The sequence below is a fragment of the Zymoseptoria tritici genome, chromosome 4 (genome assembly GCF_000219625.1).
Source record: "Zymoseptoria tritici IPO323 chromosome 4, whole genome shotgun sequence".
In the NCBI taxonomy this organism is placed as follows: domain Eukaryota; kingdom Fungi; phylum Ascomycota; class Dothideomycetes; order Mycosphaerellales; family Mycosphaerellaceae; genus Zymoseptoria; species Zymoseptoria tritici.
Window position 1 is genome coordinate 2,000,195 of NC_018215.1, and position 16,601 is coordinate 2,016,795.

At 50.6% G+C, this 16,601-nt stretch overlaps 5 protein-coding genes across 5 annotated transcripts; 2 read left to right on the forward strand and 3 right to left on the reverse strand.

Moving 5' to 3' along the window:
- Nucleotides 1–47: 47 nt before the first annotated feature.
- MYCGRDRAFT_104237 (uncharacterized protein) lies at nucleotides 48–658 on the forward strand (the record flags this gene model as incomplete). Its single annotated transcript, XM_003853023.1, has 1 exon — nucleotides 48–658. One exon carries the CDS (start codon nucleotides 174–176, stop codon nucleotides 549–551), a length of 378 nt encoding a protein of 125 aa, XP_003853071.1.
- A 150-nt stretch (nucleotides 659–808) lies between these two features.
- Nucleotides 809–2,010, reverse strand: MYCGRDRAFT_104239 (uncharacterized protein; the record flags this gene model as incomplete). The annotated part of the gene is made up of 2 exons (XM_003853287.1): nucleotides 809–1,668; nucleotides 1,724–2,010. The coding sequence occupies 2 exons, from the start codon at nucleotides 1,881–1,883 to the stop codon at nucleotides 923–925; spliced, it is 906 nt and encodes a 301-aa protein (XP_003853335.1).
- A 269-nt stretch (nucleotides 2,011–2,279) lies between these two features.
- Nucleotides 2,280–3,412, reverse strand: MYCGRDRAFT_71354 (uncharacterized protein; the record flags this gene model as incomplete). The annotated part of the gene is made up of 4 exons (XM_003853286.1): nucleotides 2,280–2,315; nucleotides 2,401–2,932; nucleotides 2,994–3,072; nucleotides 3,134–3,412. The coding sequence occupies 4 exons, from the start codon at nucleotides 3,342–3,344 to the stop codon at nucleotides 2,280–2,282; spliced, it is 858 nt and encodes a 285-aa protein (XP_003853334.1).
- A 300-nt stretch (nucleotides 3,413–3,712) lies between these two features.
- MOT2 (general negative regulator of transcription subunit 4) lies at nucleotides 3,713–8,933 on the forward strand (the record flags this gene model as incomplete). The annotated part of the gene is made up of 4 exons (XM_003853024.1): nucleotides 3,713–3,832; nucleotides 3,887–5,687; nucleotides 5,823–6,062; nucleotides 6,673–8,933. The coding sequence occupies 4 exons, from the start codon at nucleotides 3,713–3,715 to the stop codon at nucleotides 8,931–8,933; spliced, it is 4,422 nt and encodes a 1,473-aa protein (XP_003853072.1).
- Nucleotides 8,934–9,102: 169 nt separating this feature from the next.
- Nucleotides 9,103–9,993, reverse strand: MYCGRDRAFT_71358 (uncharacterized protein; the record flags this gene model as incomplete). The annotated part of the gene is made up of 3 exons (XM_003853285.1): nucleotides 9,103–9,409; nucleotides 9,469–9,850; nucleotides 9,905–9,993. The coding sequence occupies 3 exons, from the start codon at nucleotides 9,987–9,989 to the stop codon at nucleotides 9,103–9,105; spliced, it is 774 nt and encodes a 257-aa protein (XP_003853333.1).
- Nucleotides 9,994–16,601: the final 6,608 nt, after the last annotated feature.

Consider the following 16,601-nt stretch of genomic DNA (forward strand, 5'->3'; position numbering starts at 1 on the left):
TCAAATTGTCCACGAGAACCCCGAAGACTGTGACATCGGCCAATAAAGACAACTACGTCCAAGCCCATATCAAATGGTTGACGTGCTACTCGGTACTTCCGCAGCTGACAGCTTTCCTTAAAGGCTTCCATTCAGCCGGTCTGTTCGAGCCTCTCACCCTGCAACTTTTTGGCATGAAAGCGCTCAAAGCATACGTGGAAGGCTCCGATACTCTGGACATTAACGACCTCCGCGCCGCCACACGCTACGATGGCTACGACGCAAAGTCGAGATACATCACCTCTTTCTGGGATGTCGTCACTTCTTGGTCGCAGGAGAAGCAGAAGCAGCTGCTCAAATTCGTCACTGCTGCTGAGCGCATTCCAATCACTGGTGCTTCGCAGTTGACGTTTGTGATCAAGAGGGGCCATCCGGAGAGTCTGAATAATCTGCCCACAAGCTCGACTTGCTTTGGAACACTCATTTTGCCAAAGTATGCAAGTGTGGAGACGTTGAAGGAAAAATTGAGCAAGGCTGTTGAGTATGGTGCAGTTGGTTTCGGGAATGGGTGAAGTTTTGAACCACACTGGTGGCTGCTATCCTTTGTTCAATTATGTGCATCATACGCTAAGCATTACTCCTATCGTTCATACCAGTCGAATTAAAGCTATGCACATGACGAAAATGTGGAGAGTGACTCTTCAGTCGTTTGCCTGATGAGGCAGGACAACCTAAGAGGGTTAGCAGGTGGTGAGAACAGACAGTCGAGTATGCCAATGAAGTGAAGTGGGACTCAATCATGTACTCAGTGAACGGTACACTGGCCAGTATAGCTTAAAAGGTGACTGATCAGGAAATCTTGGTTATATGCAGCGATGTGATTCTGCATGAGATGCAAGGAGAGGATAATCTATGTCTTCCCCATTCTGCGCTGAGTATGAGCCTAGAAAGCTATCTGGCCACCATCAATCACAAGATCCGAGCCATTGATGTAGCTACCTGCCCGGCTCGCCAGCAGCACGCACATGCCATCGAGCTCGCCAACTGCACCCATTCTTCCCATGGGATTTCTTGCAGCCCAGACATCGCGCGCTTCAGCAATGCTTCCCTCTCCAGCGTTGAGAATGGTGTCCATGTACCCAGGCGAGATCGAATTGACACGAATACCATGTACAGCCCACTCTGCGGCCAGGCTGGACTTGAGAGATATGATGGCTGCTTTCGACACATTGTAGGCAACCTGAGCTTGAGGAAAGTTCACTCGGTGACCGCTAATCGATGCAATGAAGGTGATCGAGCCGCCGTTGTCCTGGGAGGCGATCTGCTTTGCCGCAGCTTGAGCACAGAGAAACGAACCGGTCGTGTTCACGTCCAAGGTCTTCCGCCATTGTGCTTCCGTCATTTCCATGGAGTGTACACAGCCGACGATTCCGGCGAAACAGAAGAGATGGTCCAAGGATCCCAGTGTCTTGACGACGGTTGTAACGGCTTCAGCAATGCCTTCTACGTCTGTGACGTCGACACCGATGCTGAAGACTCGTGTCTTGGGAAAGTCCTTTGCTAGAGCGAGAATGGACGTCTGTGAGGTTCGTAGCGTGCTTTCGAGATCCCACAGCGCTATACCAGATGCACCGTGTTCGAGTAGTGCTCGAGCGGCAGAAAGTCCGAGAGTGCCAGCACCACCAGTGACTACTCAACGATCAATGTCTGGATATCATCGAGACCATGAAGAGGATGTACTCACTCACGACATTGCCCTCCACTGCAAAACGTGCCAGTGCTCGACCTTCGGCATTGAGATAGTGAGGGAGCGGTGGGGGCGGTCCGGTCTTGGAAGCCAACGAGCCATCGGAGAGTGTTATGAAAGGTAGAGTTCGGGAGGTGAGGGAGTCTCGATCAGCCATATTTGCTGTGTCTGGTTGAGAAGTAGGAGCTGAGTTGTCTTAACTGGGTGATCGTCGAACGTGCGAAATGGAACGATGATCAGAAAGGCAGAGAAGATTGATGAATGATGGGTCTTCTAATGTGCACGCTTATGTGCGATGTGTCGGGCACTATTCAGGAAGACAGAATCAGTGAAGCGTGAAGTTCAACCGAAGAGAAGGTTTGACGGATGTGGGCCTTCTTCGGGCAAGCTGACAGAAGGTGGGCCGAGCTGCTGAGCTGAAGATGGAAGTATGCAGCGGACAACAATGAATGTTCCACGTTCAAGAACACTGAGGTTGTGGGATGATTGACGTGCCGATGATTGGCAAAAAGGGTATGTACACATTCTACACTCGGCAGAGTTGCCAGCCTTTCTACTTCTTCTTCTCCTCTTCCTTTGGAGGTTCTGGCTTGGGCGTCGGAAGTTTGAACTGTGAGCATGCGGTCAGCTTCTATCCGATAGCGCCATGTGTGGTTTTGCTTCGTGATACTCACAGTCTCAGGCTTCCGGTCGTGTCCTGGTCCGACCTGTTCCCACGCGGCGGTGCCTCCCTCAAAGTTTCTGAATGCCTGTGTCAACTCCAGGGGCTCAACCACTATCCGCTTCTTCTCCTCGTCATATCTGATCTCAGTGTAGCCCGTGAGAGGGAAGTCCTTTCGCAGTGGATGGCCATCGAATCCGTAATCGGTCATGATTCGTCGCAAATCTGGGTGGTTGACGAAGAATACTCCGAACAAATCGTAGACCTCCCGCTCGTACCAGTTGGCACCATCGTATAGGTCGCAGATCGAGGGAACCGGTGTCGCCTCATCAGCGTATGTCTTGACCCGGATGCGGGCATTGTGGCGCACCGAGAGGAGATTGTAGACGACCTCGAATCGCTGGTCTCGGGTGGGATAATCGACGGCGGTAATGTCGGCTACGCAAGTGAATTCGGCAGCGGTGTGGTACTTCAAAAAAGAAAAGGTCGGTACGACGCCAGATGGTGGGATGTAGATGGTGAGCTCGTCCTTCCAGACAGAAAATCTACACGAATATCAATGTCCGTGCTTCAATCTTTCACTTTCGTCGAGATCGGTCCACCTACTGCTGAATGTACTTGGGTAGACAAGAGATGAGGTACTGTCCGTATGCGTGCAAGCTCTGGGCCTTGTCCTGGTATTTGTCTGCATAGCCCGTGTCAACATGTGCCGCACTGCGCGCAAGCCGGTGGCGGATTGCAAGTACCTGCGGGATTCACGATGGGTGCTTGTAATGGCCCAACTGAGGCGCGAGGTGCGTGTCGCATGTTGGGAAGCGCTCCAATATCTCCTGCAAGCTCTTTCGATCGTCCTGCCGTCGCGCTGAATGCACGAACGGCGCTGCTGGCCTGTCCATTTCCGCGGGCGGCAGTGGCCACTGCTCGCAACGGGCGGGCGAGCGAGGTTCGCGAGGCCATGATTGTCCAGTGGGCGGAAAGGCAGGTGGTCAAACGGTGCCCGTCGGCGATGGGTGTGTCGCTGTCGTGAATGAGGTCGAGGTCGTTGTTGTCACTTTCAATGTTAGACCTCCAGAGCTGCTTCGGTCATTGACGTTCCTTCCCGCGGCGGCTTGGCATCCCGTCGACGTTAACTCCTTCATCTAGACACCTCCGACTGTTTCTCCTTCTCCCATCAACCTCACCTATCCTCCAACTTCGACCCTCCATCCGATTAATTCGCCCTCGCCTCTCCTCTACCGCCGCGCCGTTGTCACTCTGGCGCCCTCAGCGAGACCTCGCTCCCCAGCTTCATTCCTGCGACGCCACACCCGAAACCGTGACGCGCGATGTCGAGAACACAGCAGGATCAATTCATTGACGACGACGAGGAGGAAACATGTCCGCTATGCGTGGAAGAATTCGACCTTGCAGATCAAGGCTTCCGGCCGTGCCCATGCGGATACCAGGTGCGTTTCTGCACTCTGAGCGAAGCCTTCAGGCGCTTTACTGACACGACCTAGATATGCCAGTTTTGTTACCACAATGTCAAGACCAACATGAACGGCCTGTGCCCTGCGTGCCGGCGACCCTACAGAGACGAGGACATACATTACAAACTAATCACGCCGGAGGAAACAGCGGCGCATAAGGCCCGTCAAGCGCAGAAACAGAAGAAGACCCAAGCGGCGTTACAAAAAGAGAAGCAGAAAGCCGAAGCTGATAATCTCAGTCGCAAGCATCTGGCCGGGATGCGTGTCGTGCAAAAGAACCTTGTTTATGTGACAGGTTTGAGCCCGAACTCGCAGGAGGACCAGTTGTTGCAGACCCTGCGCGGAGACCAGTATTTCGGACAGTATGGCAAGATCATCAAGATCGTCGTCAGCAAGGCCAAGGACCCGTCACATCCCCATTCGGTCGGCGTGTACGTGACCTACGAACGCAAGGAGGATGCGGCGTCTTGCATAGCCGCAGTGGATGGTTCCAAGAACGGCGACAGGACATTGCGGGCTCAATTTGGGACAACGAAGTACTGTTCAGCGTACCTCCGTGGTGAGACATGCACGAATCGGAATTGCATGTTTCTGCATGAGCCGGGCGAGGCCAATGAGAGCTACTCTCGCGCCGACCTGTCGGCACTCAATGCTGGTTCTTCGCAACAAGGCTCTGGACGACCACCACCACCGCAATCACAGCAGCCTGTTGCTTCTGCCGCGCAGCCCATGATGCGACAATTGAGCGAGGACACTCCGCAAAGCCCGGCGCTCGAGCGGCCCGCGTTACCTTCGACCGCCAGCTGGGCCACGAGGCCATCGACATTGGGCCGCGACGAGAGTCGACTAATGAGCACCCCACACGGAAGTCCGGCGCCGGCCAGATCAACACCTGCTTTGGCTCAGGTTGAACCGGCGCAGGAGTTCGAGGCACCATCGACAGCGCCGCCGGAGACCAAGTCGGCGGAAACTGCCGCTACCACGCCTCCGCCTCCGAAGAGACTGCTGGTTTCGCCTTTGACAGCGCTGATAAGAGGCTTCAAAATTGAGGACTTCACATTCGTATGGTCCCCTGTAAGCTTATCGCAGACCGACCGGGATATCATCGAAAACTATCCCCCGTTATTCGATCCCAGTGGCGGCGCTCGACGCCGTGTCAGGAGGCAACGAGAAGAGGAACAGCGGCGCATGGAACAAGAAGCGCAAGCCTTTCAGCAGCCTCCGGCAATCGAGCCGGAAGACAATCCTGAAATGAGCGGAAGCCTCCAGCTTGGTGGAGAACCGGAAGAGCGAGCGACGGGAAGTCAGCAGGGAGCCATACATCCTCCGGGACAAGACGGTGGACTTGATCAACGTTTCCAGTTTGGAGGCGCAGCATCCAGCCCAAGTGCTAGTGAGCGAGGGCTAACGACCCAGCAACACCAACAGATGCTGCTGCAGACGCTCAAGCCGACTGTCCAGGGAACATACGTCAATGGCGGGAATCAATCCTCCGCGTTCCAATCGTCCTTTCCACAGCAGACGAATGCTCCACCTGGACATCAACGCAACACGTCTCGATACTCCTTTGCCAACGATACCGCAAGTGCTTCAGCATCCGTCAAGCCCGTTGCGAACCCGAAGTTGATGAATCAACAATCTGCGATGATGCCACAAGCTGGCGGCTACCACTTCGGAGCGCAACATCAGCAACCACACGGACAATTCTACACCAGTAATGTGCAAGGTCCACCACCTGGTCTGAAGACGACTGGTACTCCTCCAGTCAGTGGCAACCTTACATTCGGACAAGGCCACGGGTTTGCTACGGGTGGTCTCCAATACGGCGCAGGTGGAACGCGCAATGTGCAGGACACTTATATGAGAGATATGATGCGTGCAAATGGTCGCGATGCATCCAATGGGAGCGTGGACGCCAAGCGTGAGTTACATTCCTTCCCTTATAACACTACCCATCCGAATGCAGCATACCAGGCCAGCCAAAGCAGTACCTTTCCCGCCCCTTCGTACACGCCGCTCGGCTATGGTGATGGCGAGAAGCAGAGGAAGAAAAAGGGCAAGAAGAGACACGCTAATGCTTCCTCCTCCTCGGGAGGAGGTATAGTGGATGTCTCTGTCGATCCCAGCAGCCATCTGCTTCAACACCGTCTGCACCAAGGCTCGAGTGGCATCGGCGGTGCTCCTTTCGTTGGCCAGGGTGCTGCAGGTGTGTACAACAACGGCATGCATGGCGGCAACTTCAGACCATGGTAGATGGTGGCGGTCTTTTTCGGCGTTCTGTTTTTGGAAGCGATACCTCTCAACTTGTTGTTCGCACCAGCGATCGACATTGGCGTTTTTTCCTGCAAGGCGTTCATGGGGCTCAGAAAGACGATCTCGACCGGCGCCAAGTGTTGGACGCTGGTCAGTGACTCGAAAAATCGCAGTTTGAAGCGCAGCAACCATCATGACCATAGTCGGCTGGTTTTGATGGGAGAGGGGGTCACTTGGGTTGAGACGAGCGACGTCCTTGCACGCTCGCCGTTCTCTCGTCATGTCACGTTTGTACGTATCTCGCAGACCTTCTCCGTGGCTGATAGATTGACGGGAAGATAGTTACCAGGATAGCTTCCTACACTACTATTCACCCACAAACGTGCCATGACGAGAGAACTCAACTGTACATTAGACTGCAGGCGATGTAGGTAGTTAGTTTGATCTGCTGTTGTAGCTGTAGTCACCGCCGCCATGCATGCACGGAAAGAGGAGGATTGCACTGACTCTGCACCTGCACTGATTGCCACTCACTGTTGGTTCACAATGCTGACTAGCTACAGATGAAACCGACTTCCCGCCGTTGGCTTCTTCTTCCCGACAGCACGCCTCAGTATCCGGCATCTCTCTGGAAGGGTCACGACGATCGACGCCTTCTATGCCTCCGGGCCTGGAAACCAGCAGACGATCAACGCCGACTGTACCTCCGGGACTGTCAGCTGTGCCCAAGCTTACCGCACTGCCAGATCTGGAAGGTAGCGCATCACGGCCTGGCTCTCGTCCCTCTAGCAGAGCAAGCGTCCAGCGCAATCTTTCGCAGATTCTGCCTGCGGTGCCATTGACGCCCACCAAAGGCACACCTTCACGGCAAGGCTCGAGAGATGACTTCGACAAGATAATACCTGCAGAAACACCTAGCAAGCCATCCCGATCGACGACTTCGTCCGACCTCAAGATTGCCACCTCTGCTGATGAGCAAGAGAAGGTTGTCTCAGACCGCCGGGACCAGTCAGACGACCTGGCTGTCAAGCCGGCGGCGCCTGTCGTGGCTGATGTTAGAAAAGTCTCTGCCTCGCCAACGCAGGGCGCGGGTCTACAGCGAGTAGGCGATGCGAGCCCAGCCAAAGGTCAGAACCACGCTCCTGCAAGCGGAACCAAAGCTGAAGCGCTCAACGCGAGCAAGATCGACACAAGCAAACCTGAGCCTACAAAGAAGCATTCCCTTATCAAACTTGACATCAATGCTGCAGCAGACAAGAAGGAGAAGATCGCGACACCAACAACGGCCACTCCCAGCGAGGCAGGGTCATACGCAAAGCCACAGCGCACTGCATCGCTCGCATCATCGCCAGCGAAGCTACCCGAGAGCCCAGCGAGTGCAATCGCGTCACCCGCCGCAAGACCGGCGCCAAGAACTCTGCGATTGACGTCCACACAAACCGTCCCTAAAGCTGATGTGCCGCCGGCGCAGCCCAGTTTTACACCGACCCTGCCGAATGTCGCCGCTCATCGGTTGCCGTCACGGCGGCCGAGCGTGTCCTCCATGCACCTTCCAGGGACGCCATCCAGCGAGCACAATCCTATGTCAGACAATCTTTCGATCGCTTCGACCTCTTTGTCAAGGGCCAACTCACCGCCACCTGGCGTTAGCAGAGTCGGATCTGCGCCCGTGAGGGACAAGACGAAAAGTCAGCAGAAGAAGGACCGCCAGAAGATCGCCAAGGAGAAGGAAGAGCAGGATTTGAAGGCCAAAGTTGAACAGGCGGGCAAAGCGCTCGCGCAGGAGACGGAGCAGGAAGCGGTTGTCAGTCGCATGAAGAAGACGAAGAAGGAGAAAGCCGCCAAGCCAAAGACCAAATCCGTCGTGCCGACTGCGGACAGCACTCCCACGGCTAGTCGCCCCGCGTCTCCGGGCCCAAAGGTGGTGCCAGAGGTTGCGGTGAAACCAGAGTCGCCTCCAGTCGCAGAAACTGTCGTCGCGACACCGACAAAGGCTCCGGCAGTGCAGCCGATATTGCAGTCACCTAATGGACCATCACCTCCGGCGACTCCCACCCTGAGCCCGGCACAGTTGATCGCCGAGTTGAAGCAGTCTGCGCCAGAGATTCAAAAGTGCATCGACAGCCTCTTCCGCATCTCGACAAGTCACAACCAAAAGCAACAGCCGAATGTGTCATTAAAGGACCTCGCCAGCTCCAATATGTGGAAGCCGGACTTCAAAGTCAACCTGAAGAAGGAAGACGTCGAGGCTCTCCTCAAGGGTAAGGTGCCAGCTATTCACTACGGCGGAGAAGACACTCGCGTGTTCGACCGCGGCATGGTAACACCTTCCGGAGCTCACTTGCGTGCTCTGACAAAGGAGCTGGAGTCACGATTTCTCGAACTGGAACAGGCATTGCGCGAGATGCCAGAGGAACTCCGCTTCCACCCTTCAAAGCCACAGAACGACACCAAATTCCCGACCATCGACCTCGAAGACATGAGACGCCAATTCGAGAACGCCAACGGCCGCGGCGTGAGCGTCATGGAGCAGATGGTGCAGGACGGATCGACCATGAAAAAGGGCGCCTTCCTGGTCGATGAGGCGAGGAAGTACATCAACGAATTTGTCATGCCTCCTGTTACTCCGCCGCCGCATGTGGGAAATGTTACTAGGGTGCAGCAGGTAGCTCACGCGTTGCAAGGTGCGAATTCGGAGGCGGGTGTGCCGAGCGTGGAGATCGCGGAGAGGCAATTGAGTGAGTCGAAGAGGATGATGGATGAGAAGGAGAATGCTCTGAAGAAGGCGATCAAGAAGAACAAGCGCGTGGCTGGCTTGACGTGAAGCTCGCCAGAGCCTCTGGCTGGAGCGATATCCGGGTCGAAAATGCTTGGACATCGGAGACGAGAGTCGCTCACTGCCGCCCAGGCACACCTTGATCGCTTGAATGTTTATTCATCCAGTACTAGCTAAGTAGTTACTCCGATCACTAGCTAGCAACGATACCAACCATTCACTTGGGAAGGCTGATCCCCGAGAACTTCGAGTAGATTGCCAAGAGCTCTTCCTGCTTTGCTTCTTCGGTCGCGGCCTTCTGTGGTGACTGTGCACCGCTGACGTTGAAATAGACACCGCTCCGATCGCCAGCACCACTCTTTCCGTTGATGTACGCCGCGATCCCTTCAGCTGATGTCGCTGAGCTGCCTGGCGCACTTCCTCCGCCCAGCTTAGTCTTCACCCAGCCCGGGTCATACGAGCAGCTCTGTACGTCTGGCCAGTGCCTTGCCACCGCGTTCGCGAGAAGGACATTGTGAAGTTTGCTATCAATCGCCATCAGCACGCGCTCGGACCTCAACAAACGAACACAGCCATTCCTCACCTATCATTATACGCCTGCATCGGCACAAAACTCCTCTCCTTCCAATTCACATCCTTCAAACTCGGATCGCCACTCAAATGCAAACTCGAAGAAACATACAACAGCTTCTTCGGCTTCTCCATCAACGCTGTCAGCACATACGGCGCCAGACTGTTCACCTGAAACGTCTTGGCCAGTCCATCGCCCGTCTCGCCTTCTGTGCCAGACAATCCTACGCCAGCGTTATGGACAACCGCGCTCCAGGGTCCGGCCTTGTTGGCTTCGGCGGCGAGGGACTTGATTGATTCGAGGCTGGTGAGGTCGCCGATGAGCACGCCTTCGACTTCGGGAAGGGCGGCTTTGGCTTGGGCCGCGCGATCCTGACTCCGGGCGTGCAGTGTAACTAGCGAATGTCAGTCGCCTCATGCAGCACTTTAAGCACTCCTCGATGCCGAACCTTTGTGGCCTTGTTGGGTGAGAAGTTTGGCGGCGGCGAGGCCGATGCCATCGGTGGAGCCGGTGATGAACACGCGAGATGTCATGTTTGATTGGATGTTCGGTTGCACGGGATTGGACGTTTCTCTCGACAGTACGGTCCTGGGTCATATATGTTTCGTTGATGTACCGATTGCTTACAAACTGGTGACGCAATTGGCGAAGGCGAAGTCTTCATCGGCCGACATGGCATGTGCGGTCGGCTGTCGACCGTCTTGCTTCAAGACTCAAACTATCGCTCCATCTCCCAACTGTGTGTTGAAATACGGTGGCTGGCAATAGCTGGCTAGCTCCAAATGGTGTATATCAGGGTATCTTACTCTCTGTTAGTAGTTAGTTCCTTTAATCAATTACTTAACAAGACATCCTTTTAACAGGTTATGAGCCCGGCTTTGCGCCGCCGTCTTTATTCTTTATTGCATTTCCGCTCCGCACTTACGGTGCTATACTACACACGACCGAAACGAATAAAGACACTAAGACAAGAAAGGATTTTATACCTCGGCTAAGCGGATGCTCTCGCAAGCCCTTTAAAACAAGATAGCTGGAATTACTTGCTACCTTTCAAAATTCGATAGCTAGAAGAAAAACTTCTTTACGCTAAACTACTAGATACCTTAATTACCAACCTCCTTCTTTTCGAGATATTACGCTAACGATAGATAGTTAAGAGAATACAAGTATCGAGAGTACTTACTCGAAAAAGAGAAGATACTATAGTTAACTTGTATCCTTCTTCGATACCTTCTAAACCTCCGAAACCCCTCGAACCTATCGTTACCTCCTTAGGAGTCGCACTCTCCTTAAGAAGTCTATTATCGAACGACGCCTCTTAAGAGCCTCTTTCCTATACCTTTTTAAGACTATCGAGACCAAGAATAAGGACATCCGTCGACTCGATTCTCGCACTGTCGCACCGATTCCTTTTACCTTCGAAAGCGACTACGAACTAGAACTACCTTAAAAACGGAAGAAAAATAGGCAATCTCGCTCTCTGTTACTACGAGTAGTCGCGCTCGATATCCCTAATCCTCTATCTCTACACCTTCAAGAACTATTTGGACTCGTGCTATTAACACTACCGCCGTTACTTCTCTGGGTTAACTAATACCGCGAACAAGAATAACACCTTTGCTTTTTACGAGCATCTTTAGATCCGCCCTGTCCCGGATACGATCTGCTAATCTACGAGAACCGGAAAATACTTAGAAGACAATTAACACCTCTAAAGTCTCTTCTACTCGTGCGACTATGTCTTCCGAGAAAGTAGTAACCCTATTAGTCCTAGTCCTCGAGACCTAGAAGGACTAGGAGGTCTAGAGCGACAAGATTCGAAATTAACTCGCAACGCACGGCTTCTCGGCTATAATTAAAACAAAGGATCCTATTAACCTAGAAGGCGAACTTTACTACGACCCTGCCGATTAGACGAAGTACGTGCGCGAATTCAGAGACAAGCAAGAAAGAGCGCTCGGAGTTATTAAAGATAAATGCTGCTATAACGTAAAAGACCTTATTAAGGAATGTACTATACTACTCGACGCGCTAGAGATCCTCGAGAAGAACTACTCTCTTTCCGGAGACGGCGAATTTAAGACTCTAATCGAGGAATAGAATTAACTTACTATCCAATCCGAAGGAGTAAACGCCTACGGTTCTAAGGTAAGACGCCTTTAGAACCGCTTTACCTAGATCTACTCGAAGGTTACGTAAGACGAATGCTTCGCCGTAATAAAGTTTATTACCGGCCTTTCCTCCGAGTTCGACTTGTAGCAAACGACCTTTATACAGACGCACAACATACTCCCGAAGACAACTAGGGGAGTTATAGTGCAAGTTACTCTTATAGATGCTATCGCTAACACAGAGCGTTTCTATTACATTTAGAAGGCATCTTCTAAATCGCATATATTCGCCGGACGAAGGCTAAAGGCATAACTATATTAGCCTCGGGAGAAGTGTAAGCACTGCAAACGCCCTTACCGCGGTAAGTGCTTTTCTCTTAACCCGAGCAAGGCGCCTAAATAGTAGAAAGAACAAGAGTTAAAGAAGCGAAAGGTTAGCGACGACGACGAGATAACATTCTTCTCTTCCGAAACAAAGAAGAAAATAGTACAATACGTAGCTATCTCGGACGATAGCGCCTTTAACGTCGCCTCTCGCTCCGGAGAAATAATAACTTTCTACAAAGGAAGGAGCCTCTTCGACACGTGGATTATCGACTCCGGCGCCTCTTCTTACCTAATCGGCCGCCGCGATGTCTTTACCTCTTTTAAGGAAATCTATAGACATACCTCTCGCGGTATTAGCGGCAACTCCGTTAATCCTATCGGCATTAGCACTATTTAAATTCCGGCTCGCATCGATAGAAAGCTTTACAAATTAAACATTACAAATGTAAAGTATTCCCCGAATGCCGGTGTTAACCTGCTCTCCCTTAACTAAATCTAGTCTTAATTTAACTAGGTTATACCCTTAACTACTAGTCTCTCGTTTGTAAAGGGAAATAAAGCTTTCCGAACCTAATTCGAGGAAGGACTGCTTATTCTCGACACGATGCTAACGCTATAGGACGACCTTTGTATAGCCGTATACGAAGTCGAGGACGGATAGGCCTTACTCTAGTACGAACGCCTCGGTCACCTAGGTAAACAAAACGTCCGTAGGCTAAAGAAGATAGTAGACGGCATAGACGCTTACACTCTCGATAGCTAATGCATCTGCGAAGCGTGCGTTATAGGTCGTTTCTACGCAAAACCTTACTAAGGGCATATTAAACGCGGAAAACAAAAGCTCGACCTTCTCTATATAGACTTAAAATACGGCCTAAAGGAGACTCGAGGATACGACGGTTCTCGCTTCTAGCTTATAATCGTAGACGACAGTACAACAAATACTAACTACTTAGTATACAAGCATGTCCGTAACGTTGTCGACCTCGTACGCTACTACCTCGACTATTATAAAACGCCTATGTTCAAATGCCGGCGGATTCGCCTTAACTAAGGCAGTAAATTTATTACAAACGACTTCAAAAATCTCTGCTATAATCGAGGAATTAAACTCGAATTTATAAGTACCGAGCAAAGTTAATTAAATAGGGTTGCCGAAGTTGTTAACAAAATCATCCTCGAGAAACTAGAGCCTACGCTATACGCCGGCAAACTCGAGCTGAAATAGTAGCCCGCCGTTGTCGAAGTAATAGCCTATCTACGCAACCGGTGCCCGAACAGCCGACTCGATATTACTACGCACGAAGCATAGACGGGCGAACGCCCTAACATCTTAAACATTCGTAAGATCGGCTTAAAGGCCTATGTCCTAAAGAAGGAGCCAAAAGACAAACGCCCCGGGTATGTTTATCGCGCTAACATTAGCAAACTACTCGGATTTAAGGGAAACAAGCAATACCTTGTTATCTGTCTAAACTAGAAAGAACTACGCTAGGTGTACAACGTAATCTTTAAAGAACATAGAAAACACATCCGCGAGGAATCCGATAGTAGCGACAGCAACGGCGAAGACGAACCCCCGTCTAAAAGGCGCAACGTTAGACTCCTTAGTCCGAGTCGCCGTTCGGCAAAGGATTTACGGCGTAACGCTTTAGGGGGAGAATTAGATAGTAAATCGTTAAGTAGTAACTCCGACATCGAAATCGTTAGTCCTTCTCGCTCACTAACGCCTCTACCGCCTCCTCGAACGCTAACGCCGCCTCCCCGAACGCTAACGCCGCCTCCTCGAACACTAACGCCTCTACCTAACGAACGCCCTTAAGACGAGACTATCCTAGACGGATACAGAGAGAAACGCTAGCGAAGGCCGAACTCGTTATTTCCGGAAACCGACTACGCGCTAATCGCTAAACAAGACGCGGAAACCGAAAGTTACCTTACAAGTTACCGAGATAACCTCTTTGTTATATTAAACGCTTAAAGCAATCCGCTCGCTAAAACACTCTCCGAGTTCCCCGAAATACAGGCTCTTCTAATGTTCTCTTTTATCGCTACCGCCGCTACTGCAACGGAACCGTCCGAACTACGAACTGTCCGCTAAGCAAAGGCTAATACAATGTAGACCGAATAGAAGGGCGCTATATTAGAAGAAGTAAAATCACTTTAGAAGAACAAGACATAGAGATTAAAGAAACGAGCGGAAGTTTTAAGAAACGGTAAGAAGGTCTTGCTTAGCAGATAGGTCTTTAAACTAAAAAGGGGACTAAACGGCGAGATACTTAAATATAAGGCACGCTAGGTTATTAAAGGCTACGCCTAGGAAGAAGGCTCCGACTACACCGAGACTTTTGCCTTAGTTGTAAAACCGATAAGCTATAAGGCCCTGTTCGCTATCGCCGCCGTACTCGACCTAGAAATCGAACAGATAGATGTTAAAACCGCTTTCCTCTACGGACTTATATAAGAAACCGTGTACGTCGAACAACCCTATAAATTCGAAGAAGGAAGCGATAACATTTGCCTGCTTAATCGCGCGCTCTACGGCCTTAAATAGTCGCCTCGTACCTAGTATAACATCCTAACCTCCTACCTTAACGAGATCGGATTTAAGCCCCTCGTTGCCGACATTAGCGTGTTCTTCCGAGGGTACACTTTTATCGCTATCTACGTTAACGATCTGCTTATCGTTAGGCCGAAGAAACCGGAGATTTAAGAAATTAAGAACTAGCTGTCGGAGCGTTTTAAAATGTCCGACCTCGGCCTTTATGCATATTACCTTAGGATAACTGTTCGCCGCGACCGCGTTAACTAGAAGATTTTCCTTAGCTAAAGAGCCTACGTCGAGAAATTCCTTTAATAGTACGGTGTATAGGAAGAGAAGATCTATATAATACTAATAGACTTAGCGTCTAAAATCGAGCTAGCAAAAGAAGGATATATCGCCCTAGACGAACTTCGCAAGAAGTATTAGTCTGCTGTTAGATTATTAATGTACGCTATGCTAGGCATACGACTAGACATCGCATTCTCTGTATCTGTTGTTAGCCGATTCTGCGCTAACCCTACGGAAGAACATTAGAAGCTCGTTAAGAGAATTATGTGCTACTTAAGAGCTATAGTCGATTTCGAACTAGTGTTCTAAGGAGACTTAAAGGACCTTAGCGGCTACACTAACTCCGACTAGGCGTAAGATCCCGAGATACGCCGCTCTACGTCCGGCTAGGTGTTCAGCCTAGGTAGCGGAGCTATCTCTTAGTTGTTAAAACAACAGACGAGAGTAGCGTTGTTAACGGTTAAAGCAGAATATATAGGACAAACACAGGCGGCGAAAGAAGCTATCTAGCTAAAGACGCTCCTCGATTAACTCCTTCCCGAAGGAAATCGTAGACCGTAAGCAACGATTATCTACTACGATAACTAAGGTGCAATAGCGCTCGCTAAGAACCCTACCTTTTACTCGCGGTCAAAGCACTTTAGCGTTAATACGCATTTTATCCGCGAACGAGTGCAAGAAGGGGACATCGAGCTGCACTAGGTTAAAACCGAGAAGATAATCGCTAATAGCCTAACTAAACCTCTCGCTAACAAACAGTTCTATACGTTTAGAAGGGCGCTCGGACTAGCACTCCCCTCCTACGTTAAAACTCCCCGGTAGCTACAGTCTATAACTAATTAAAAGAAGAACCGGACTAAGGAGTCTAACAACGAGGGGGAGTAAGCTACTAATAGGCAGATCGCCGCTAGACCTCGCGCTAAGACTACGACAGCAACATAACTACTGTTAAGGCCTATTTTCTTAAGCATCGAGGACGCACAGAGTATACACGCCTATAGTATACGGAAGTTTAAAGATACTTTTACCGGAGTCTAGTCGAGATATCGCCGTCGCCGTTAAATCCCTGCCTAAGTTTCGTAGTTATGTAACTCTCGGCGCTAACCTTAGCGATAAAGTATAAGGATTTTTCTAACTTTAGGACTAAACCTGCTTCCTTTCTTAAATATCCGATTCTAAGACCTGCCGATATTAGCTATAGAAGACTTCTACCGAAACTACATATATAGAACCGAGTCTGGATTCGAGCTTATAGAGAACGAATTTAGCCGCCCTACTTTAATAAGGATTAATTTAGACTAGTTACCTCTACTGTCTAATACAGCCGACTTCCTAACTACCGCCGCCGGCCGAGTCCTTCGTTAAAGAATCGAAAAAAGACGTCCACTCCTTCCGGAAGACCTTAGAGGCGTCGATCTTAGCGTTCTAAGCAAGAGCACTTTAGAGTCGGTCTACCGAGACTACTTTACTACTACCGAGAAACTCTAAGACTGCAAGGAGATAAACGACATGCTTAAGGCTTTCGACACTTAGACTATTAAGAAATATAGCATCCTTAGGCTATACATTTATCCTAAGACCCTCTGTTGCGTTACTAACTAGGAACGAGTTAACTAGGCGTCCGCATACGACGACGTTATAGATACTGACATCTTCTCTACCTTCTTAAAGGCTCCTAAGACTCGAAGTAGCGAAGACAACGAACATACGGCTAAGACCTAGATTGCTATCGTTAAAAGTCCACAAGTAAACTAGGTTAATAACCCGTACTAGAAGGATTTTCTATAGTACCTCTAGGCCTTTATAATCGTCGGTAGACCTACAGCTTATAGGAAATACCTGTTTATCTACGACTGCGATTCTAGCCTATTGCT